Genomic DNA, 25,595 nt, shown 5'->3' with positions numbered 1-25,595 from the left:
GTTGTAGTCTCTTTCCTCAATGCATTCTGGGAACGGTAGTCTTTCATCTCAGCGCAAGCGTCATCGCTCTGCAGCAGGAGCTGCAAAAGGCACCTTCGCGGAGAATGGTGCCTTTTGGAGGTTTCGACTCAGTTTTTCGCTTGACTAGGTATCCTGCTAAGAAAACACAGTTGCTGCATAAAAGAAGCAAGGTGGTTGTGTAACAGGCAACACTTGGCGCTGCAAAAATATTCACGGGTAAAATTTTCCTGAGATCTGGAGAGTATGGATGTTGCCTAGGGAGGGCAGTGGATGAAGGAGGAGGCGGGGACGATAAATTCGTCAAAACAAAACCACCAAAACGAACCCACGTGGTGTTCTGATTTGCAACTGCTAAAATATAGCTTGCTTACCGTTCTTTGTGGAATAAACTACAGTGGCTGAGTTCACACATGCACTAAGCCCAAACCAAACTACCATGTCTGTTTCACCATCACCCTAACTTGCCCGCTAGCTAAACAGATTATTCTGTTTTTTGCATTTTGGGTGAGCTGGGGCCCAAAACCCAGTGAGGTTTTTTTGTGTGTGTGTGTCGTTCACTAAATTATGGAAACCCAGAAAATTGGATTTATTGACTAAACCATCCTGGCTTAAAGTGCTGTGTGAACCCATCACTCTAGCATAGTGTTTCTGAAACTTGGCAACTTTAAGGTGTGTGGACTTCAGCTTCCAGAATTCCCCAGCCAGCATGCTGGCTGGGGAATTCTGGGAACCGATGTCCATACATCTTAAAGTTGCTAAGGGTGAGAAACACTGCCTTAACAGATGATGAATTTTAGCGGATGAAGAGGAGAGAAGACATAAGAGCTGTGTTTTAACACTTCTCACATTTTGCTGAAGTTAGCTTTGTCCAAACCTATAGCTGGGTTGGAAAATAAAGTCTGGATGACATCATCTAATTTGTGAAGGCCCACTGTTTGACCAAAGAGAGAAGAAAATCACATTTCCAAGCAGTCAAATGAAATAAATGTAGATCATTCTCCAGCCCAGACCTCTCCTCTGCATACAACTCTGCAGAATGAAACTGGAACACATCTACAAAATATAGAAGTCAACCTTCTCTAAAGTGTCACCAGAAACCAGCAACCCAGTACCGTTGTGTGACCTGGGAGCAAAACCCCTCAGAGAAGGGATTATTGGTACCTTCACCAAACTACATTTCTCAAAGTTCTGTTAGTAGAGGCCATATGACAGTTAAACAGTTTCAGGCTGGTTTAAGCTTTAAGTCTCAATGTAGGTTGCCCTCAAGGGGATAACATGTGCCTACAACTTACTGCCCGATGTCAGAGCAGACATCATGCATCAAATTGCGCCTCACAAACAGGAACTATACTCACCCCCTTGCTGTTTCAGTTCTGGTAAATAAACTGGACTGAGGTCATATTTGGGGAGAGGTATGTAACTTTATAGGGCTCCTATGTGATTTTTTTTAAGGTCTCAACCTAGAGGTAGGATTGTCAACTAACCCAAAAATAATTGCTAAAACTTGCTCCTTTACCTTTATAACAGCTACGTTGTGTAGAGGCAACATCAGGCATAGGTCTTAATCATGGAGACCAATACTTTATTGTAACCTGTTCCTGCTTACAGGCTGAGCAGTAAAAGACCCAGGAGGAAAAGCCCACAAGAAGCTGGTAACTGATTAGAAGTATGGTTGAGGTGGAGTAGAACATTCCTTCTGGCTACAGGAGCGATGGCTTCTCAAAGTATTTTCCATTATGTTTGCACAGACCTTCTGGAAATTAAACATGATAAATACAGAGGCACTGTATGAAAATTCAGGTCAGATCTGCAGGTAGAACTTTAAACTTCCTCCCCCTTATTAGAACCACCAAGACATCCAAGTTCTGGAACCGTTATCATTCAACCTTTGCACCTAGAGTCAAGTCAACAATGAACGATCTTCTTGGAAACCAGATCCTGGCCTCATGAATTTCCCAGAAGATCCCGTTTCCAACCCACTTCCACTAATGCTGTGACAGCAGGACCTCACAGAGAGCAAAGAGCTGCCAGTTTTCTTGGCCAGCTCTATTTGCTTAAGAGTCTTTCTCCTATAGGATCATGACCTCCCAGAATCACACCCAGGGCCCTGGCCTCTCATCCTGCCCTCCAAATGTTCCTTCACTGCTCCTGCCAGCTTTTCCTGGGGCTGCTTTACTGGTGACCTCAGCTGACACCCCAGGAAGCAAGCTGATCATCAAGCTGAAACGAGAAGGACCCATTATGGGGGGTGCTGAGGAGCTGCCCCGAACTCAGACTTTCTTCCTGACAGGGATGCCATTGGGTTGGACCACCCAGCGCCGGGATGGGCCTGGTGGTCCCGGCATCCGCACAGTGTTGTTGACAAAAGCCGGTGAGGAGCCAGGTGGTCGGAAACCCAGAGCACCTGAGTCTGTCCCATCTGCTCAAGGGTCACCTGCCAGTGACACCTCTTTTGCTTGTACCTCCAAGGGAGTTTATGAGAATTACCGGCGTTGGCAACGCTACAAGGCTTTGGCAAGGCGCCATTTCCCAGCCACACCTGATGCAGAAGCTCTTGCTTGTTTTTTCATGTGAGGATCCTGGTGGGCAAGGTCCATAGGTTGGAAGACTGATCTAGAGTTGGGATGATAAGGAGATATGGGCAGGGTTCAGCCAATATGCTAAATCATAAGGGGATTGATTAGATTTTGATTTAGCTTGTTGGGTGAACCCAGCTTTACCTTAGACTTTCTGGTTTAGCAACTTCTGATTGTTCAGTAAACCATGGCGTAGAGCAATATGTGAACCCAGCCACAGACTATGACATGGGATTAAAACACACAAATTGGAATTATCCTTCACTGGGATAAAGTGCCAAGTTTAGAGTGAATCCTACTTTCCAAAAATGCTCAGCTCAACACATTGGAAAAATATACTTGAGGGAGAGAAATGGCTTTGCCCAAGCAATATGAGTTTGGTAGCAAACTAAGAATTGGTTTGCTCCAAATGTCCTATTTCTCCTTATGAAGCCTGAAACTGAGCACAGTTAGCTAGTCAATTTTAGAGGGATTTCCACTTTACCTCCAGAGCAAGGGTCCATCTGAGGTTTCAGATCCCTGAGGCTAAGGATCAGTCTGTTCAAACAACCAGAAGCTGTTGGTTTCTTTGATTTATATTCCACCTTTTGTCTTCAGGCATCCAAGTGGCACTGATAGTACTCTTCCCTACAGATTTATCCTCCCAACAATACTTTGTTCATCGTGTGACATTTACTCATGGTTAACTGAACAATCATGAGTAATCACTCCATGAACATAATTTTCAGGGTTCACCCAGCATTTGAACCATAAACTGATCATATGGGCTAGGGAAGCAAATGTTTGGTGGTCTAGTTCATGGTTTCATGTGTTGTGTGAATACTGCCAGTATGTAACCCAGAGTCAATAAGCTTTTTGGTGGAGTGGGAATTTGAACCTGACTTTCCAGTATCACCACTGTTCAACACTGGACTGCATCAGTTCAGGCTACAGCTACATCTCTAAGTGTGCTTGTCTTAAATGCTTGTGTGATGTCAAGAAACAAAGCAGAATCAAAATTAAAATCAGCACCCAAAAAATGGCCTCTAAGGATTCTGGCACAGAGAAAACCAACTCTTACGTGCTGCAGAGTTTTCTTCTGCTTATCCTCATAGGACAGTCTTAATACAGTCTGTTGCTAACTTCCCCCTTGCCATATTTTTATCATCGCTTTAAAGTGCATCTCCAAATGTTGCTTCCCTCACCCCTTGCTACTCTCTTCTTGTTTTGTGCACTTATATTAATTACACTTCTATCACAGCGCTGTAACCACTGAGCCACACTGTTGGAGAGGCCAAGAAGCTGAGAAGGTACTTTGAGGGGTCCTGAAGATGAGGGCTTGGGGGAGGAGGGGGGTCAGAAAGTCATGAGTCTCATGGTGGGAGATGGTGCATTCCTTTGTGAAGAGAATTGGGAAATCTTTTTGATACACAATATTGCCGTCCTGCCCTACAGCCCCGTCCTCCGTTCACTGGCCCGCCTTCGTCCTGACATGACCCTGGAGGATGGGGTTCCCCGTGCTGTGCAGGAATGGGAACACAGCAGCAATTTTGAACGCATGATCTTCTATGAAATGGCAGAAAAGTGAGAATTGGCTTAAAGTCTCCTTTTGTATCCCCCCAATCCCCCGTTTATGTGATGTGTATCTGGTGTGGGTTTAAGATAGCTGACCCACACTCAATTTTCTTCATCTCCATCTTTTCCCAGGTTCATGGAGTTCGAAGCTGAAGAAGAACAACAAATCCAAAAGATGAAACTTTTGGCCACCTGCTCCCAGTTCCAAACCCCAGTCCCCAAACCCACCAAGCTGCCAATGTCCCCTGCCCCTGAGTCTGGACAACAGCAAGGTACTGTCTACCCTTATCCCCTGCTGCTTGAGCAAATGGTTTATCCACCTAGGGAAGCCATTGGGAAATTGTCAAAGCCAACAAGAGGCACAATGGGAAAATTAGGGCCCAGCTTGCTGTGACATCCTTTTATTGCCTTGTGGGCTAGGTTGATGCCTAATGTAGTTTGCTTTGTTTTGGATTAGCATGGTGTATGAACCCAAACAGTGTCACTGGTAAAGCAGGGTTTTATGACTGAACTGTGTGTGGATTATAAACCTGCCAGTTACAACTCATTCATCTTGAAAGTAGCAGCTTTTTTTTTTTTTAGCAAAAGCTGATGTAAACCATGGCTTAGTATATCTAAGCAGCAGATCTCCAAATAAGCACTAGATGGCGACATTTTCCTTATTGTGTTGCTGCCATCTAGTGGTTAACCAGATGGTTGCAACTCAGATCTGGTAGCTTCATCGTACCCACCCATTGTTTCTTTTTCGAACAGGGATTGGCTAAGGCTTTGTATCTGAGCTGAAGGGCAGAGTAGAACCCCATTGCATATACAGAAGCCATGAAGGCAAACAGCATTGTTTCAGGGCTGCTGATTACACAAATTATGGCTAAGTGAACAAAGCCTTACAATCAAGTGTGAACTAGGCCTTGGTCTCCATGCTTTCACCCTTGTGCTTTCTGACATATGTGTTTATAGTGCTCCACTTTGCAATACTGTGAAAAATGTTTCTCTGGGTAACATGGTTGAGATACAAAGTGTGCTTAACAGCCTCCTTTCAAGCTCATTTCTATTTTATTACCATACAAGGAATCTGAAATAACCCCCGATTCTGAGCTGCAATAGTATGCAAAGCACAATAATTTCAGAGGTTTGAAAAATGCTATCACCGAAGCACAGCAGCCGCTAGCACGTATCACACCAAATGCCATTATGCCAATGCAACACCCTGTGTGTACATGTGGGAATTCTGTATAGTTGCTTCTGTTGACCTGAGTTATGGGAAGGCACTAGGTGGGGACTCGAGGTCATTGGAATCCTTGCTTATGTGTGTCTCTGCTTCCCAAACCTGCTATGACTGCTCAGATACAAGTTTAAGTGAGCATGACCTTTTCCTGTACAACCACTAGTACAAACCCAGACCTCTCTTTGCCCAGCCTTCACCAACCTGATGCCCTCTGGATAGACTAGGGCTGCAACTCCCAGAATTCTCGGCGAGGATTGAGAATTCCCAACACATTCAGATTGTACAGATTGGTGAAAGTTGATTTAGGATTTACCTGGGCAGAAACTAATTGGAAGTCCCAGGCTCTGATCTTATCCAGTTGGAGAAGCACCAGTGATTCTTTCCAATGGGCAACCCAAATGAAGGAAAAGAGCATTGAAAAAGTGACAGCAGTAGCCTTGAAAATTGCTGGAAATTCTTTCACCACCTCCTCAACTAACATCTAGTTGCTCCCTGGGCCATCCACTAGAAATTGTAGGTCACGGGTGGATTGAGGAGACCATTCATGCTCATCATTCTCCTTCAAGGGACTGGCAAAAGTATGCCCATGGGTCTTCTGTCAGAATTGACTCCATGATCCCTCTTTTCCCAAAAGTTTACATCCCAAAGAAATCAGCTTCCAAGAGCCGCCAGCCTCGACGACGCCAGCGGCGCCCACCCAGTACTTCTCACCCAGGAGCACCGAGGGAGATCCCTGCTGAGGCCGTGCACCAGTATGCAGAGATCATGGAAGGCCTGAACACCAGCTGGGAGGAGGAAGAAGTTGAGAAGAAAGAGCAAGGGATGTGCCGAGACACCCATGACCAGGAGGAAGGGGTGTTCCCAGACCCTGCCCTGCTTCAGTATATTGATCAGTTGTGTGATGATGAAGAATTTGTTTGTAAGGTAACAAAAAACACGCAGCCACAGGCAGCAGGGAGATTTGTTCTTCTGGGCTGGAGCACTCTCTTCTGCCTCATTTTGTGACTTTTCTGTCAAAGAATTCCCAGCATTCTTTTAAAACATGAGTCGAGACAGGATTAGATGGTTGCAATTTGTAGATAGGGCAGTGATGATGATGTTGAATGACCATTGGTAGCTATCCTTTCCTTCCTTCACGAACAGTTTGCATATGAGACAGAAGGTGGGAAGGATGGAAAGGAATAGATCTTTGAACCCATGTCCGCACATCAGTTCTGTTGCCTTAACCAAACCCACAGTTTGGCTAAGGCAACAGAGACAGTGGCTTATTGCAAGCAGCAATCCCTATCTTGACCTCTGCCATTCCAAATGCTGATTTAGTTTCGATTATCCCTTTACCAAGCCATTTTGTTTCTCCATAGAAGTCTTGCCTTAACTCCAACTTGGGAAACTTTCCTCCAGTTAAGGCCAAATAATTGTTCAAGGACTCTTGAGAGCTACGGGGGAGGCAAGAATGCCTCAGTGATGTCATCCAAAGGGAAGAAGCTGAAATATTCAGGATTTCCTGTGGTTGGGGGCTGGGGAGGTTAAAGAGAAATATGCACGTGAAGCCTAGCAGTGGAGCTTAATGCACCAATTTGATCTCAAAATCCACCCCACCCAAACTCAGAGACTTGCTGCACATTGGTGGTGTGACCTTGAGGAGTTCTGGGGACCTAAAAAATGGGCCTGGGAGGACTGCATCTGCCTGCAGGCTATGGATTGTTCACTCCTGCCGTACCTTTATATCTTCTCACCCATGATGGTCCTCTCACTCCTGCTTTTCCATAATTGTCTGTGGTGGTTTCAACTATTAGCCTGGATTTCTTAAACTAATGCAGGCTGGAATCTCTTCTGCCAACCAACGCCTCACTTCAGTAGCTTGTTATTACAGAAGTAATTGCATTCCTACCAAAGTGAGTGTGGGAACGAGAGAATTTGATGCCTTTTGGGGCTATCCTCCATCTGGCCTGCCACGGTGTTCCCCTTTCCTCTCTCTGGCAGGTGGAAGCTGTCATCCACCCGCAATTTATGGCTGATTTATTGTCTCCGGAGAAAAGCCAGGATCCCTTGGACCTAGTGGAAGAGTTAGCAGATGAGTTAAACTTGACACCTAACCAGGTAAGATAAAGAAATGAAATTTGAATTGTGGGAATTGAGATCTTGCACTGGGGAGGGCATGGAGGAGAGAGCTGGGAGCTGTGGTGCCATTATATAATTTTAGATCTTGGACTTACATATTCTTATGTCAAAATTGATAAGGGCCTTTTTATGTGTTCCTGGGGTTTAAGTACCATTTTAATTCAAAAAGTAACATTCATTTTTAAAGTGAGAATAATAAAATGAGTGTCCATAACTAGGTACGTCTAGGTACATCCTCTCCAGCTGTCCAGAACTACAATGTAACAGGAAAAAAAGATGAAATGGTAAGCAATAATGTGAAGCACAGCCATTGCACACCTGTGTCACCCAGATCTTGACAACGGACACTTGTGATTCTCCAAGTGTTCACTTGTGGGGGGTTCTTAGTCATGGGGTCCCAGATATCTGTCCTGAAGTCTGGTTCTAGCTAGACCACTCCATGGGGGTCACTTCTGTATCAGAGGTTGAGCCTATTTACAGGTCAGTTCAGAGGGAGTTGGGTACAGAAATTGGCTTTCCTATTGAGGCTCCTACACTCCCCAGTCTTGTCCAAACTGATGTGGTGGGGGGGGGGGAGGCGGGACAGAAGCTGAGGCAGGAAGACAGGAGACCAAATGTAACATATAGTCTTGGTTTCCTGTTCCCAGTTGAAGTCTCCATTCAGTTGGCAAGATCTTGATGAAGACAGAAGCACTTGCTGGAATTCATCAACTCATTAGAGCTAGCTGTATATACCTCCTATTGATCACCACCTAAATGGCCATGTCCAACTGGGAACAGGAAGTGATAACCTAACGACAGAGGGACATTATGCCTTTCCTGCCATGCACAAGGTTCAACATCACTGCAAAACCCCATCAAACTGGCAGGTGGTCCTCGAAAGACCAAACCCTGCACATGCTGACAGGCCCACAGCACAGGTTGATATAGCTGAAGGCCAATACTGGCAATGATTTCCCCATAATCAGGCTACACCGTGGAGCTTCTGTTTATAGTTTATATAGGCTCCTTTCCTTGTCTATCTTCAGTTAACTGAGAAGAGGCTTTTGGCACTGTCTGAAGAGGAAAGGGAGCCCTCCGCCTATCCTACTTCCCATTCTGATTCCACTCCATCACAATCCGAGGAAGAAGATGAGGTCAGTGGTAATGACAAAGGAGAAGACACAATGCGACAGGCTATAAAAAGGTCTTCCATGAACAAGGGCACTAGAGCCAGTCAATTAGAGCTGGCCACATCCATTGTCAGTTCTCCACTGGCTTCTCATGCACAACAAAAACTGGGAGACAGAGATTTTCTCCCAAAGGTTGTCAGAGCAAATTTATCTCCTCATGAATATTGTAATCACGACTCTCAGGATGGGCATTTGTTATCCACTTTGAAGAATCCAGAGGAAAGGGAGATGCAGAAATCCCAGGAAAAAGACCTGCTTATGAGTCATGGCAATGGAACCCCAACTCATACCCAATGGACCTTTCCAAGTGTGAAAGGAAACAACATCCTTAGTAATCATTTAGCATCACAAAGGGATAGCAGGGCAGGACAAGAAATTGTAAGGCTCTGCTCCTCTAGTCATTCAAAACAAGAGAACAGCCAAGAACAAAAGATCAAGGATCAAGCAGAGGCCCCTAATACTACAGAGCAGGGCAGCCATGCAGTCGTAGCACCAGTGAAGAATGGAATCCAGATAATTTGGAATAATATAAAATCAGCCCAGGATGGTAACCAAAAAGGAGAATTAAAAACTGTATGGACAGCACAAGTTTCTTCTTCAAAAGAGGCTGAGCATAATAAACAAGACAATACGATGTTAGTAGGGAACTGCATGGGGGAAAAGCATCTAAAATTGAGTTTCAGTGGACATAGAGAATTGAACGAACAGGTTATAAATCAACCTCAAATTCAAGATAGTATGGGATTTGAAGATCCCTTAAGTAAAGCAGAGCTTGACTGTCAGGAAAGGGAAATGAGATCTTATCAGGACAACCAGAAGAAAGGCAGCAGTCAAGAAGTCATTCAGTTTGAGCATGATAAACAAGACAGTTGTCAAGAAGTAGTAGGCAAAGATCAATACCTGGTCCAAGGTCTTCAAATGCCTATTATTACTGCAACTCAGTTTGAAAATGTAAACCCTTGTGGTCAAAGTATAGCAAGTCAAGACAGACCAACACCAGGTCTTTCAGGAGCTGGTAACAAACCTGTTGGCCAAGAAGCAAAGAACGTATCTCAGAGAAAGTCCCAGGCTAATGTAAAGCAAATTAAGAGTGTGCTTATAAAAAACAAAAGCCCAGCGAGAAGTATAAGGTTGGCTGCAGATAACTTAGCACTGTATAAACAGTCGAGTTCCATTAGACAAGATGTCCAACAATCAGCTGACCCATCTGTAGTTGAAACTAATCAAGAAACTAGTTTAAAAGCAAATATTGAGCTTGGCAGAAGAAACAGTCAGCAGTTGAGTTTAGGTGATTCTAGCGAGGGAGGGAAAGTTGAAGACCAGCTACCAGGTGGAGATTCGGAGCACCCACCATATTTCACCTTTTCAGATCAGGAGTCTCCATCTTTGATTGCCCAGAATGGCCTTGAGAAATTCCAGGAGTCTCAGTGGCCACTCTCAGATCAGGACAAGGTCACTCCACAGACAGAAAACCTTTCAAATGACAAATGCCTAAAACCCACTCTAAATCCTTCCAGCTATAACACCATGGGCGAGGCTGATGGAGGGACTTGTGGTCCCCATGGAGACCATATACCTGTACCTACCAGTGCTTTCCCACCGCATCTTAGCCTCCAAGGCAACAGCAGTCATGAAAACAATGAACTCAATCCTACAACTCTAAGATGTGAACCCTGTGATTCACTCCCATCCAAAGTCTGCTGGGAGCCAGTAACTTCAGAGAAAGAAATGAGTAACTGGAATCAGGTAGGAGGTGATTTGGTCAAGAGAGTCACTGCGATGAATATTATGCTTCCAGAACTCCCTGGAGGAACCATGGAAGGTATTCTCAAAGAAGAGGAGGAAGAGGAGGAAGAAGAGGATGAAGAGCTGTCCAGTTTCTCCTCACTACTTGCCTCCAAACTCAACCTCTCTCCCCACAGTGACCACTTGCTTCTCACAATGGAAAAAGGGGATACACTGATCTTTTCACCCACGGATCCTGCAAAACACGTCAAGCCAAGGCATTGCTCCAGGGGTCAGTTACCCCAGAATTCCACCTCTCTCTCAAACAAGAACTTGGAAGTTAACCCATCTGTCCACCGTAATCACAAGAGAAAGAGCAATACAATTGGGACTCGGAGAAGCAAGCGTCTTCGCCATCAGTAACCGGGCCCCTTTTCCTAAGTGGGTTGTCATTAGCAAAGCCCTTTTCAACCCCTGCACTGACAGTGTCATCTTCATTAACCTGATATTTCAGAATCCCATCATTGTTCAAAATACGAAAGGCGAAAAGATTGTGCTGGAATACACAGATTGGCTTTTGTATCTTTCTACAAACACTTCCTTTAAGAAAGACCCACCCCACCCCCAGTTGTTCATGCTTCTTAGCAAATTAAAGCAGTTTTAAATCACTCGAATGGCTCAGCAGAAAGGACTCCAAAACCATCTTATTTCTGCTGTTCAGGTAGCAAAGATGGTTTTGTCTGCCTAATTCCATCTCTTATTGAACTTGGATGAACTGTGGCAATCAGGTTTGGAAGAAAGGCCCAACTGAAAATAAAAGAACGGTTCCTGCAAAGTGGGAGAACTCCCAGCTATGCAGAAATGTCAAACTCATAAACTATTAGAAATGTGGAGCGGGTGGGAAGGGAAAAATAACAAACGAACTGCATGGCTAGAGAAAGCCATGTTCTGTAGCTTTCAAATTTATGTAACACGGGGGGGGGGGGGGGTGTCATAACTTGAGAAAGAAAGAGGATCTGAAAGGAGGAGGATCTGCTAAGGCTTTTAGCAAAGCAGCCTTTCCAAAACTTAGCGTTCTTAATTGCGTTGGAGCACTGGGCTGGTTGGGGATAATGGGGCACTGGCCGGGGATGAAGGGTATCTCAGTTAAGCCCACCTGGAGGGCAGCTGGATTGATGAGAGTGGTTTTATAGCATCTAGCAATGGAATGTTTATCTTAGTTTGGAAAATAGAAAAAAAAAAGTCCTTGAATAATACGGGAAAGTTTCAAGAAAAAGGGAATAAGGTATTTTTCAACATTCCGAAATTCTGGCTCCTTCCTTTCCACCATGGCAGTTCAGGACACTAAAATCAGTCTCTCATCCTTAGCACAATTGAGGAAGTCGTCAAGAAGGTGTGGGGTGGGGGAGAAGGAAGAGTGAACTTTTTCCCCTTCCTAGTATGTGAATTTTGAACAATGCCACAGGGGTCTTTTGTTTCAGACAGACCATATTCCCGCCAGTTAGGAAGTAGGGATACAGTGCAACATTTTATCTCTTTTGCAATTTTGAATGGGGTGGAAAATCCAGACTGCAAAACTGTTCTCTCCCTATCCTCTATAAAAATGCCTTCAAAAAAAAAAAAGGGCCAGGAACCATCTTTGTTTTAAAATGTAATACATATATATATATTTATTATAGAGATATAGATATTTATCTTATATATAAAATAGCACTTTCTTATATTTTACAAAACAGAAAATGAAACCCCAAAACGACACTATCTCATTCTTCTGTTCATCCTTCCTTCTGACAACAACAAAACTGAAATCAACAACATAAAATAAAGGATAGAAGTAAAACCTCGCCCCACCCTCCCCCAAAACAAACAATAAAGTAAACTCAGAGAAGCCCCAATCCCAAAGAATTTGCGGCTGTGATTTCCCCATTTTCGTTTGCCCTGAGATGGGGAGGGGGTCTCAGCCCGAGTCTGCCTATCCACCCCGGCAGCAGCAGGGAGCAAGCAAGGGAACGGGCTCTGTTGTGGCCAAGGAGGTGGCATGGCTGTGTCTCTGTGTGGGCTGTTGTCACGGTCATCGGATACACATGGCTTAGTAGGGAGGGCAGTCTTCAGTCACCCTTGCTTTTGGGAGAGATGGCAGAGACACCGTTAGCATAAGGGGAGGGGAGGGCTGGCTTGGGCAGAGTGCAGGCTGGGGGAGGACGCAGATACGTGCTGAACAGACGGGCATAGGCAGGGTGATGCAGAGAGAAGTCCTGGAATTCACCTGGGTACAGAAAAGGGGAAAACAAAGCACATCATTATAAAAGCTCGGCAGTTTGAAACCCGAGAATGCGAGCCGCATGATGGTGTGAGCTCCCGTCAACTTATTCCAGCTCCTGCTAACCTAGGAGTTCAAAAGCATGCAAATGCAAGTAGATAAATAGGTACCACTTCGGTGGGAAAATAACAGGGACATGAAAGGAGCCCCTTCAGGTGTCCCACAGGCAACGGTGATGTCACTGGCAAATCCTTTCAATACAGAAGCGCCTCGGTAGGTGCTTGACATGAAAAAGAAAAATCATTATAAAAAGGATTGTGTAGGTGGTATCACAAAAGGTAAGTCTCTCTTGAACCAGGCATGAGTCCAGGTGATCACAAGGGTACATCCAGGTAGTTTTCATCATTTGCCACTGCGTTTTTCTAGGATGTGTTTTCGACTCCCTAGTCTAGACGACCGCCCTGAAATTACTCAGTTGGCTTCCCATCGAAGGACTCAGCAGGTGAGACCCCGTTTGGCTTTTTTTCAAGATCAGCCTGGATCGCCCTTGTGTTCCTTCCTACCATGACCAAGGTAAAGATGCCGCAAGTCCAGTCCAGCCCCTGCTGACTGTGTGGATAGTTCTTAGGGCAGCAAAACAGAAGTGGTTTGCCATTTGCTTTCTTCTAGGATGTTCTGGAGACTTCCCAGCCCAGTCTACAGCCTTAAGGCATGCGAGCAGTCACCCATCCAAGGTCTAACCAGGTGCAACTTTGCTCAGCTGTTTCTGAGATCAGCCAAACTCAATTAGGAGCTGCTCCCTTAGGCAAGAAGCCAGCTGGGTGACTTTGGGCCAGGCCCTCTCTCTTGGTCCTAGAAAGAAGGCAGTGGCAAACTATTCCCAAAAATGTTACCAAGAAAACCACAGAGACCTGCAGGGTTGATGTGAAGGAATGTAACCACCACCACCTTCTATGACACGGGGCCTACATTTTAGAGCTCACATCTAGACAGCAACTTCTCCTCCCTCTTGGGTACCTTCCTTATTGCTTCCATTACTGTCCAGTTTGTTGGAGGGATAGGCAACCAGAAGCCATTAGGACTCCCACAGCCACAAGGAGGGTGGCAATGATGCTTCAATCCTTTAGATATCTGTTGGGGGTACTGAAAGACAAAATGGGTGCACTAGGCCTAAAAAAGGCTGAACATACAGTATATACTGTATTTCAGCCCGTATTTGCCTTCATACTGCAAATTAGGTAACCATAAATGGAAGAGTTGCTACTTAAAACTAGGGGTGTGATCTTGGAGGTCTCCAGGGCCCACAGAAACAAGATTTGGTATGGGGCAAATGGCCTGTGAGCCACCCAATAGTTTCTTATCTAAGTCTGTTTCCCTCATAGTGCTTCCATATCATATCAGTGGCCTGAAAACAACAGCTTTCCCTTTTCTTGGCTCCTCATAGCATTTCTGTCCATCTATTCCTCTATTCCGTGAGGTGCAGCGTGAATTCTGAATATCCTTTGGATGACCTACTGTACATAGCTGAGTGTTCCTTTCCCATCCTGTCACTTGTTCTCCCTGCCCCTGTCTCACCGAGGGTAAGCCCATCCTGGCTGTGTTCCTCAGTGCAAAGCCAGCTGTAGAGTTCAGCTCCATCCACACCCGGAGTGCCCAGCAGGAGGCGCAAAATGGCGCAGAATCCATCTTGGCGCAGGGAGGAATTTCCTGTCCTGGCGTCCACCTCTGAAAATAGCTGATGACAGGAAAGGTGCGTAAGTTTGACAAAGAAATGAAACCAAAATGCTGAATATAATTAGTTCACAAACCGCATCTAACTCGGACCTTCACAGTGCCGCCACCTTTAAATCGTGTGCGCCTTGCCTGCTACAGATCATGTTTATCCTCTTCCTTCTGCCGTCCATGCAGATGTACGCCATCTGTCTTCCACTCCTCAGATTCTGCGCCTACCAACTTGCCCCCTTTCACACTTTTGATCTTCTCACTGAAAACATTCTGGATGTCAGGCTTCACCCAACACCCAGAACTGGAACCTCTCCAGCAAATTCACAAGACTCCAATAATTTCTGATGAGTGATGTTTGCGGGAGAAAAGTTAGCAAGCCATAAGGAAAAAATTCTAGTGACTGCTGTGTTTGAAGAACAAGCCCTATACAGAGAAACAATATTCAAACACAACTGCACCTTTTTCCTTACCTGCTGCTACCTCTGGCACAGAAGGCCTGGTTTCCCCAATGGTTTCCCCCTGTCCCTCATTTCTGCAATGGCCAGATTTGCTATCATGTTGCTTTTCACTGACTGTGTGAGAGCTCTCTCGCATAAGGAGTCATAGAAAGATAAATACTTTCTTGAATTGAGCTTAACTCTTGATAACTTTATGGACAAGGCCAGCAATACAGAAGCGGCTTGCCACTGTCTTCTTCAGGATATTTTTTCACCCTCCCGGTGTAGCCCTGGCATGTCCCAGTGGGCCCTCTTCCAAGTGCTAACCTATCCATCCTGCTTTGCTTTCAAGATCATCTAAGTGCTACTGTGATTCAGCTTACTTTCCTTCTCGCCTCATCGTCCTCACTGCCTCATTTCCATTCAAGAGACAGACAGGAGGTTGAAGAGGATGATGGCAAAGGTTAGGAGATCCTAATTCATTTTGCTTTCATCAAACATACATGAACTGAGAATTCCCTTAAAGACCATCTTCCCTTTACATGCAACACACGCACACGTATTAATTGCAGCTTCACTCTGCAGGCTTCACCCCTAAATTTTAAGGTGGGCCACTTGTGGCTGTGCCTGTCGAACTCTTCCAAAACTGGCCGTGGGAAGAGTAAATTTACAGAGAAAAAGCCATTTGCCAAGGAGAGTTTAACCTTTCACCATCTGCGGCTTTGCCTTGCATTCCTGACAGCTATTTTTTCCAAGCAAACAATCTTCTATGGGTATTGGGCCAGTCCCTCTTTCTCAGCCCAACTCACCTCACAGGGTTGTTGTTGTGGGGAAAATAGGAGGAGGAAGGAGCATTAAGTATGTTCCCCGCCTTGAGTTATTTGTAAAAATAATAAAGGTGGGATAAAAAAATAATAAAATAAAATAAAATTTGTTGTTCAGAGAATGAAAAGCCAGTGAAGAGAGTTGCAGGCAAAAACTAGCAAGGACGTAGTACTGGCATACACAGGCAGTGTCAAAATCTGCGAGACGGTGGGGACAGCATCAGGATCCAAGTCCTCTTCCTTTGATACCCATAGAAAAGGATCGGGTTTAGATTGGAGCACATCCCCACTACCTTGCAGAGTTTGATGCCCTTCCCCAGTGGATGCCCCTGGGATACCCGCCACCTCTCCCTTCTACTGAAATCTCAAATTTCAGATCCAAGGTGTGCCTGATAAACATCTTGCTTGGCCTTCTGCAAGCTCATTTTCTTTGCCCATCAAAGCTAATCAGAGCCATTACCTCAAAAGCTCGAGACGTCAGTTGCTGTGGGTCATGTTCTCCCTGCAGAGCTTCCAGTGCTAGGACCACTTCCCGGGCATCCATGTTTCCATTGGCATCCTGGGAATCAATGCAGGAAGTATGAAAGGGCTGCTTATGTGCAGATAAGGCAAAGGGTGAATGAAGGAAGAAGGCACTATATCCTGTTCAGGTCATGTACACTGGAACAGCCAATCAGGGAACACTTCAGTGAAGGCCAACGTTTCATTAAATGATCGCACAGGGACTCCTGGCTAATGGGATGGAATTTTAAGGCTCAACTAGCTTTGCAGTGAATTGTCTGACATTTGGGTAGATATTCCTATAAAACAGTCCTAACCCATCAGGGAACATTTCAGTAACTGAAGATTTTTACAAAGCTAACCCCTAATCAATTAAGAAAAAAGAAGACTGCTCTGGTTTCAGCAGAGTTTATTCATTATTGCAAGCTGCTTCCGCAGTCCCCTTTCTGTTCCAGCTTACCTGTTGGAAATAGATGCAGATCTCTTCCACAGCTTTAGGACACTCCAGTCCCAGCCAGTGGGCAAGCTCACTTGGTCCCACCTGCCCTGACGTGCCAACAGGAAGCAAATCCAAGTTGCATTGGACCCCCTCTGTTAGGTACCTGTCGATTGAGATAATAATTGCAAAGATGAAAAGGAACAAGGTAGGGAAGCATGGCTTGTGGAATTCTTACTGACCTCTTAGCAGTATCAGCCACAAGAGGTATCTAGAGTTTCTTCTGTATAAGGAAACAGTGTGTTGAACAACATGAGACAGAAACACTGTCTCTTTCTATATCTACAGGTAGTCCTCACTTAACAACCATTCATTTAGCAATGGTTCGGACTTACAACGGTGCTGGAAAAACTGACTTACAACCGGTCCTCACACTTACGACTGTTGCTCATGGTCCCCATGGTCATGTGATCACGATTTGGGTGCTTGGCAACTGGTTCACATTTATGACTATTGTAGCGTCCCGTGGTCACATGATCACCATTTTCGACCTTCCCAGCCAGCTTCTGGCAAGCAAAATCAATGGGGAACCACATGTTTTGCTTAACAACTGCAGCGATCCGCTTAACTACCACTGCAAAAAAGGTCATAAAATCGGGTCGGATTCAGTTAACGACTGCTTCACTTAGCAACCAAAACACTGGTCCCAATTGTGGTCATTAAGCAAGGACTACCTGTATGTGTGAACAGGGAAGCAAAGAGTGGGTTGCATGTGCTCTGTTCTGTGTTGTGACCAGAATTAAGGAGGGATGTGCTGGGGGAATTGGGGGGGGCACTGTTTTCTCTCAGTCCCTGGGCCACTTTTGAACTCAGTCTTTCTTTTGGGGGGCTTCTCCCCCACACCAAATATCTTCCCATTCTCTTCCGTTTTCTGAGAGTTACTGTGCTCACAGTCAGAATTCTAACCCTGTTAAGTAATTTCTTTCCAATGTTAAGTAATTTCTTTCCAATATATGCTGAGGTAGGAAAGAATAACAACATGACATTTGTTTTGTTAGTATAATATAATATCCAATGATAACAGGTTTTCCAGAACACTTAAACAAATAAAGAAAAATGCAAATTAGCCTAACCGAATAGAACAAATTTGCATAATCAATGATGGGGGTAGGAAAAAAAACTCATTTATTTTACTTTACATTTTACACCATCCTCTCAGACAACTCAGCAAGCATTCCCCCATTTCAATGTAGTTCTGTTTGTTTTTCCCACAGCAATGATGCTGACTCATGAGCTACTTAACCATGGTTTCCTGAATTATCCCTATAACTGGTTCACAGAGCAACCTGAGTGACAGACTATTATACACACACACACACACACAGACCACACGTATATACAGTGTGTGCGTATGTGTGTGTGTGTGTGTGTATAAATAAATAAATTCCCTTCTCATCTATATGGGTGGTATGTGTCTTCCTCAACCTCGGGTCCTCTACCAGAGGCCTGGGAGTTTGAGGGTTCTGCACAGTATCTTAGCTGTTCCTAAGCTAAGCCCCTCTCCCAGCTTGGGGGTTACAGGCCCAAGTGCCCCTACCATCACTGGAACCATCCTTTGGCCTTCACTTTCCACATCCTCTCTAGTTCCTCCTTCAGACCCTGGTACTTCTCCAGCTTCTCATATATATTAGAATTTTTCAGTGTAGTAAAAATATACAGAGCAAATAAAAACATAGAAAATAAGAAATAGAGAAAAAAGAAAGAAAAAAGAAAAAACATACAATTATGCCTTCTGCCCTTCTTTCTATCAATTAATTATCATCTTAAGTTTTTCCCCAACCTCTTCATCCTTTTTAATCCCCAGATCCCCAAATCATCACTTCAATTTTTAATTCTTTCAACAAAAAATGCATATAAGTTTCCAGTCATTCAAAAAAGTCTTTATCGTTTTTTCTCCGACCACACTGGTCAGCTTTGCCATTTCTGCAAGTTCAGTTAATTTTATAATTCAATCTTCCACTGCAGGTGACAGACTAGACCATCACATAGACTGTGAGCCTCATTGGGAAATCAAGAAGTATGATGTTTATAGGGAATATTGTGGACATTCCCCATAAATGTCATACTTCCTGATTTTCCAGTGTGCTTGATTGTATTCAAAAACCCACCAACCCGGACAATTTTGGTTCCTTCCCAGGTATCATTCCCGTCCTGCCTGATCTGTTGCTCCCAAGCAGACATTGTGCAAGTGATTACTCTATGCTAACTAATCTCTGGTCCCCTGATAGCTACCCCTCCTAACCTCATTGGATTTCCAAGAATCAGGAGCACTACCCCAACAGCTGCTCTCTAATAAAAGGAAAGGCTGGCTCATGACCTATCAAGAGAGACCTGTCATATCTTGTGGCAACGTTGGATGAAGGGTGAGGTGCAACCATTGATCTCATCCACCAAAGTTCTTTCATTGTCCTCATGGCCTCTCACCTGGCCTTCCGGAGAACCTTCCCCAACTCCCAGATGCGTGGCTCCAGGGCTACTCTCAAGCGCCCTACAACGGTGACTGGGAGGTTGCCCACAAATTCACAGTCTGTGGCAGGGATCCCCAGGGCTCTAGAAGAAGGAGAGAACATAAGGAGAAGAAAACCCTCAGTGGGAAACAAAGATTCACTAAGGAAGAGGAGAAATTTCTCATCCATGGGCATCAACAGCCAGGTTCACAGCTAGTTCTCCCAGAGTCCTCAGTATCTTTTCCAGATATTACATCTCAGTTACTGGTCTCTTGCTGAGGCCATCAGTGACCCCAAACTAGCATCCTGGAGATCAGATTCAAAGCCTAGCAAACAGACAAGGGGAGACCTCTTGTCCTAACAACCAGGAAACACACTGAGACATAGAACTGGTCTCTAATATTTATTGCTAGTACTTAACAGGAATCCTAACAAACTGAAGAAGCGTGGGAAAAACCCAGACATATAACCCCCAAGGGTTAAGGCGGTCCCGATCTGTGTCTCTTTGAATGGCTGAACAATTCCTCAGTGCTACGCATGCGCTTGACAGTCTGGATGGGAGCCCCCTGCTCGCCATCCTTACTCATGACACCTCTGCACTGATGGATAAGGAAATGGCCAACTGTTCTAGTCTGGTCAACTATCAAGAACTTTGGGGTTCCTCTACTATGTCTTCAGTTTTTCCAGGTTCCTTCTCAAATCTTCAAGGCTTAGTTTTAGCAGCACATAAAACCTGGACCCCAAACCAGTCACATCTTCTGACCACTCAATTCATAGGTTTTCGTCCTGCTCAGAAGGTTGTTTGAACATGTAATTCTGTGGGGGTGCCCAGGGATGCCCAGGTGTCTGCAGACACTTCCTTTGGCTCTTCAGACTCTTTATATTTTCAAACAAAATTTTACCATTTTTAACAGATGAGAAATTAGCAGGTTGCAAAGCAGGATGCCATACCCCAGATCCTTTTCAGGAATATTTGGAAAGTACTTGAAAGTATTTGAAAAGCCCCAAATGGGTCCCATAAATGTTGTGGAAAATATAAATGATGGCACCTTCAGCCCAGTGCTTGGTAAATATTATGTAATATTGTGATATTTGTGATATTGTTTTAATTGCTGCTGGTTGTACACTGCCCAAAGTCTTGGCCAGTGAGATGGGTGGCCATATAAATTTGCTAAATAAATAAACAAACATATAAATCAGACAATGTGCCCAGAAAAAACAACAAAATTAAGAGGGAGCATGTAGGGTGTGAGACCCGGTGGCAGGTAGCTTTCCAGATCCCAATGTTGTTCCAGAACCAAGTATGTCCCCCATGGCAGCCACACGGTAAGCAGGCAAGGAATCCCCTCATCAATTATTCAGCAAGAGCATCTGCAACATGTTCTCAGAATGCCAAAGGTGCACACCAGCCCACAAAGACCCCTGACACTGGAGCTCTGGACTTCAGGAGGGTCTTGGGCTAAGTCCTTTCAGGAAGCCCCTCTTTTCTCCACTCACTCAGCTTCTTCTTTGGGCCCAAACTACTCCTCCATCCAGCACTGTGTGCTCAGCACCAGCAGACAATGACTATCATCAACCAACCAACCAACATGCAGGACTGGAGCCACTTCCGGGATCCCCTTTGGTAGATGCCCAACAAGGCCCACCACTGCCACTATTTTTCCTGATGTGTTTGGCTTCGTATAGCATACTACAGCAACTGCCTGCAATAATTCTTCCTTCAGATCTCTGAGGTATTCCTCCCAGCCTGGTCACTTTTCTTAAAAGGTTGAGCCTATCCTTCCTCCCACTGCACACCAACGTACCCCAAACTCCCGGTTTACAAAAAGCATCTCCAACTCACTTGGCCATCACTTTCTGGACATTGTTAGCATATAGTGTGGGGTTCACTGCCTCTTCCGGGCTGGGCTGATAAACTGGGAGAAACTGAAAGGGAGAAAAAATCGGAATGCGATTGAAGGAAAATGGTTTTCTGGAGAACTGAAGTACAATATGCAAAAGCTATGCTGGTCAAGAAAATAGTATGAACCCCCTAAGAGTCTGTAAGCCATGAAGCTAAATCTGAGGACTAGAATCTAAATTCCCATGGCTGTACATGGCCCCTGAAATTGTAATTTTTAATGGGAATGAAGGGAGAAATTCCCATCTGCTAGTTTGGGGAGTGGGGTCCCAGCACACCACTCAAAGCCCAAGTGTGACCCTTGCCCTAGAAAAAATGTAAATCTTGCAAATAATAGACAATTCAGTACTCTGAAGCAGAAAGGACTGCAAGGGATCCCCATAAGAGGACCTATCAAGAACTTCCCTCTTTTCTTGTTACCTCTACTTCTACAGTCGTGCAGGGCTGAGACGCAGTCAACCAAATGACTTTTAACCTGGAAGAACAAATGGAGGATGACTCAGACTTGGTCTCACTGACATGTGGAATATGTATACCCAGCCACTATTATAAAACCATTATCAGAAACTTACACTCCAGGTCCTCTCCATGCCCAGGTTGTCGAATCCTGCAAAGAAAGGAGGTGTTTGGTATGGTCCATAGTGGGGATGCAACACTGCAGAAGAAAGCGCTGAAGGGTTCTTCAGCTGCTTCTCCACTGTCATTTTTATGAGCACTAGTAGCCTTACACTAGGTTACCCCACTGATCTGTCTAGCTTAATACTTACTAGACAAGCCAGCTTCAGAATTTCAGACTGGAAACTCAGCCAGCCCTATCTGGCATCAGGTAATCATTACAAAGCTAAGACCCTCTCCTAAAGCCTTTGGAAACTCACCAGAGAGTTGGGGTAGCGAATGAGGACCGGCTGAATGGGGACACCAGATATGAAGGCACCTGAGAACATAAAGCACACATGCTCAAGATTTGCTCATCTTGAAGGTGAATCCAAGGTACGTACATTTTAAGTTCGAAGAGTGAGGATACTCACAGGCTTTCCACCCAAATCAACTCACAGAGAATCTCTTCTTTCAGTTCTCAGAAGAGATTAGATTTAGTCTGATCGGCGACCCTGTCTACTTTTCAAAGCAGTCAGCATAATGGGCAGTCTCTTGTGCCAATCATAAAGGGTTGCTTTTTTTTGCTTGTTTGCTTAGAGCAGGGCTATCTCTGATGCTAATTAGTTGGGTGAGCATATCAATCCATTTTTCCCCATGCTGAACATGTTTGCTGATGTTTTACCTGGTTTAAACTTCAGTAAGGCTTTTTTGTTTGAGCAGGTCCCCTCTGGAAAGAAAAGCACCTGGAGAAAGAGGTCATACAGATGAAGAGAAGATCACCAACATAAACCCCCAAATTAGTGGAATCTAACATGATGGATTGGGTTCTCCAGCAGGTTTTACCTGTGGCCATTTCCCCTGGGATGTGGCTCGTTTCTTCACTTCCTCCACCACCTTCTTGCGAGAGGCTGGATCATGGCGGGAGACAAGGATGGCCTGGTTGAACCTCAGCAGGGCTGGAGCAGGGGAGCAAGTAACGTAAAGAAATGGGGAAGAGACAAACAAGTGGTTGCAGAGCCTCTCTGTGTCCCTGCCAGGCAGCTGGCCAGAGAAATCTTTTCCCAAAGGATGAAATATGGCATTTGTTTCAAGAAATCCAAAGCCGTCAATGGAATGAGTGCTTTACAAATTGATATAAAGAGGCCTGCTGGATCAGTCCAAAGGCTCATCTCATTTTACTGAATAACCGTGTAAAAATCAGGGCACAACGTAGCAAAGGTCTTTGAACAAGCAAATCAGGGTGTCAAAAATCCAAGCAATGGCAGCACTTGCTATCGCTTGATAGTGGCAGAGATATACAGACACACCAACCCCTTGCTGCCATCTAGCAATCGGTTGGATCTTTGCAGCCACAAAATGGTAGCCCTAGTATGCCCCCACAAAAATCTAAGAATTTGGGGCTGAAATCAGCCAATGCATACAACTGCTTCATTACAAGGGCAAGGAAGTTGTGTTACGTGGAGTGAGAAGGAACTACATACAGGTAGTCCTTGACTTATGACCACAATTGGGACTGGAATTTCCATCACAAGTCGCTGCGTCGTAAGCTGAGTCACCATGTGACTGGACCCAATTTTACAACCATTTTTATAGCAGTTGTTAAGCAAATCCAGCTTCCCCAATGGGCATTTTTTGCTAGAAAATGGGAAAAAAGTCGCAAAACGCAATCATGTGACCACAGGACACTGGAACCAGTCATAAATGCGAGCTGGTTGCCAAGTGCCTGAAATGCAATCATGTGACTCCGAGGGTGTGTGTGACATTTTGCAACACTCGGAAGTGCTTTACAGGCCATAAAGCACCCATTCTGAGGTTGCTTTTTAACTTGCTGCCAAACTAGTGCTTAGTCTCAGTGCTTGATGAATGCAGTCAGTGCAATTACATGTAAAAATCAAGACTGTGCCTTGGCAGGAAAGTACTGATTGCAGTTACGCTGATTCAGATATGCTAGGGGTTGTGTCATCATACACTGCTGCATTTGGAGTGTGGGGAATCTATTCTCTAGTCCTGTCCTAATGAAATCACTTGTAATTTAGGAAGTACAACTGGACCTGCTGTACCACGAAGACGCAATTTCAAAAATCCACATCAAACTCAGTTGCACAGATCTGCTGAATCTGCACCCTTTTTCCTGCTACTCCCATTAGGCCAAGACACTATGCAGGCCAACCCCCCACCAAACTGCCCAGTGCAGTAACCACTGCAGATATCCTCACAATTATGAGGACTAGAATCCCAGAGGTTCCATTTAAGAATTAGAATCTGGAGATTTTAAGAATTAAAATCTCCAGAAAGCTAAAAGCAGAAGCCCAAACCAATGGTCTTGCAAGGTACCCTGGCTACAGAGGTGCGACACATGACAAGCGTCCAGAGGTATGATTTTCTGCTCATGTGGGTCTCCTTGTCCTTCCCACCCCATCCCAAGCTACGTTAAGCAGCCTTACCTCCAATGACTGGCACATGGAGATTCTCAGTGCGTGACACCACCTTGGGAAGATCACAGGGCAGCAAAATAATTGGGTCAAAGAAGGTCGAGTGAGGAGCAGCCACCAGGATGGGTGCTTGGAGCCGGGATGCCCTCTGGCCTCGCACCCGAATCCGCATGAACCCAAGCAAGAAAAACATCAGGCGACTCAGCCAGTAGACCGAACCATGGGAAACTGTGCTGAAAAGGGACGGGACGGAAGAGGGACAAAGGGATGAGGCATTAAGAGGGCGATGGGCAACGAGCCCAAAGGAGAGCTGGAGACATCCCCCGTTACTTACTTTCTCCATCCCGAGCAGGGTTCTTGCAAGGTTTTCTCAGGTAGTCCCACCACTTGCAGCAGGGCAAAGGGCCAGATAAGGAAGAGGACCACAAAGGCCAACGCAACCCGGATTGGGGCCAGAATAACCCCCAGGACATAGAACTGCAAGGGAAAGAAACTCAGTGGGAGTCGTGTCATAAGAATGCACCCCAGTCCAGTCCCTTCTTTGCTTTTGCTTTACTTTTTGGTTTTCTATTTTCTACTTTGATTTAGGGAGGTTCTAAAATTCTGGACTTGGAAGAGTGTATCAGGAGTTTCTCTTTTGGCAAGGGGAAGCCATGGAGAAGAGAATCACATTTGCTTATGAAACACAGCCATAGACAACCACTTGGATGGCAGCATTAGCTAAACATTTGGGCAAAGTGCCATTATGACAGACACTGGCATGGGGTGGGACCCCATGTGGGACTTTCTAATAAATACATTGGAGAGTTGAAATCTCCCAAATAAGTATGGAATCCAGAGCACAATGTGCACTAATAAATCCCCAAGGGCACACTTGTGGGGAAAGGCTTTATCCATTTGCAAGGGGGCGAAAGGGAGGCAAAAATGGTGAATTCTATATTTCAGAGGAAACAGCTTCACCCAGATGTCAACAAAAGCACCATTCAGCTCCAGATTTAATATAGGACGAAGAGAAGCTACTTAGACATCATTGTTGTACTGCACTGATGGATTTTATGTTGATAATAAGGATTCTGGCTGTGGTTGGCTGAACTGGTTGTGATGCATTGAGTGGACTGGAGAACACTGGGAAACAGCCTGGGGAAACAGAGACATAGATGAGAATATCATATAACCCAATGCTCAAAACCTACCTGGCTGGATTATCTGGGGTTATTAAGATCCAGACTCTCCTCTAAGAGCTCAGGAGCACTTTCTGACAGCACTCTTTCCCACAAATTTTCATTCCACATGAGTGGAAGCAGTTGGGATGAGAGATAGCAACTGACCCAGCATCATCCCATGAGCATTCATGGCTGAGGTTTCTCTAGTCCTAGTCCAATTTCACCAGTAGAATACCCTGGCTTCACTTGGTCTCAGGTGCCCTGGTTCCCTGTAGGCTTCTCTCTATTCTGGTTTCCACAGTGCTCAGGGCAATGCTAGAATAGTTACTCTGGGCATTGTGGGAAATCAGAAATGGCCTCCTTGTTCCAGCAGCTGCCACAGGACTAGAGAAAAGGCTGATGTGGAAGCCTCTGTGGAC

The 25,595-nt window shown here is 45.1% G+C and overlaps 2 protein-coding genes across 3 annotated transcripts in view; one reads left to right on the top strand and one right to left on the bottom strand.

Annotated features, from left to right (window-relative positions):
* Positions 1-2,100: 2,100 nt before the first annotated feature.
* On the top strand, positions 2,101-8,085 carry NUTM1 (NUT midline carcinoma family member 1). The gene is made up of 5 exons (XM_063302594.1): positions 2,101-2,591; positions 4,032-4,160; positions 4,284-4,541; positions 5,979-6,300; positions 7,360-8,085. Exons 1-5 carry the CDS (start codon positions 2,101-2,103, stop codon positions 7,483-7,485), a joined length of 1,326 nt encoding a protein of 441 aa, XP_063158664.1. The 3' UTR covers positions 7,486-8,085.
* Positions 8,086-12,148: 4,063 nt separating this feature from the next.
* The window catches only part of LPCAT4 (lysophosphatidylcholine acyltransferase 4), a 32,360-nt gene continuing 18,913 nt past the window's right edge, over positions 12,149-25,595 (bottom strand). Inside the window, exons 2-14 of one of the 2 annotated variants that reach the window (XM_063301482.1) lie at positions 24,348-24,490; positions 24,026-24,246; positions 22,425-22,537; positions 22,264-22,324; positions 21,860-21,918; positions 21,557-21,591; positions 21,405-21,459; positions 20,928-21,010; positions 19,062-19,187; positions 16,602-16,743; positions 16,101-16,199; positions 14,230-14,389; positions 12,149-12,660 (exon numbers count right to left, since the gene is read on the bottom strand). In XM_063301482.1, the coding sequence (XP_063157552.1) occupies positions 12,503-12,660; positions 14,230-14,389; positions 16,101-16,199; positions 16,602-16,743; positions 19,062-19,187; positions 20,928-21,010; positions 21,405-21,459; positions 21,557-21,591; positions 21,860-21,918; positions 22,264-22,324; positions 22,425-22,537; positions 24,026-24,246; positions 24,348-24,490 (1,455 nt within the window). In that variant the 3' untranslated portion in view covers positions 12,149-12,502. Of the gene's footprint in view, positions 12,661-12,693; positions 13,798-14,229; positions 14,390-16,100; positions 16,200-16,601; positions 16,744-19,061; positions 19,188-20,927; positions 21,011-21,404; positions 21,460-21,556; positions 21,592-21,859; positions 21,919-22,263; positions 22,325-22,424; positions 22,538-24,025; positions 24,247-24,347; positions 24,491-25,595 lie in introns of those variants that run through there. The other variant, XM_063301483.1, reaches the window with a different exon arrangement.

This window comes from Candoia aspera, chromosome 4 (genome assembly GCF_035149785.1).
Source record: "Candoia aspera isolate rCanAsp1 chromosome 4, rCanAsp1.hap2, whole genome shotgun sequence".
Classification (NCBI taxonomy): Eukaryota; Metazoa; Chordata; class Lepidosauria; order Squamata; family Boidae; genus Candoia; species Candoia aspera.
The sequence above is the reverse complement of the archived record's forward strand: the minus strand, read 5'-3'. Positions and strand labels throughout refer to the sequence as shown.

Bases quoted from the DNA above. Each gene is read 5' to 3' on its own strand.
- NUTM1 (XM_063302594.1), top strand. From the start codon at position 2,101: ATGACCTCCCAGAATCACACCCAGGGCCCTGGCCTCTCATCCTGCCCT. The intron at 4,161-4,283 runs GTGAGAATTGGC...ATCTTTTCCCAG, and splicing joins TTCTATGAAATGGCAGAAAA to GTTCATGGAGTTCGAAGCTG. The intron at 4,542-5,978 runs GTGACATCCTTT...GTCTTCTGTCAG, and splicing joins AAATTAGGGCCCAGCTTGCT to AATTGACTCCATGATCCCTC.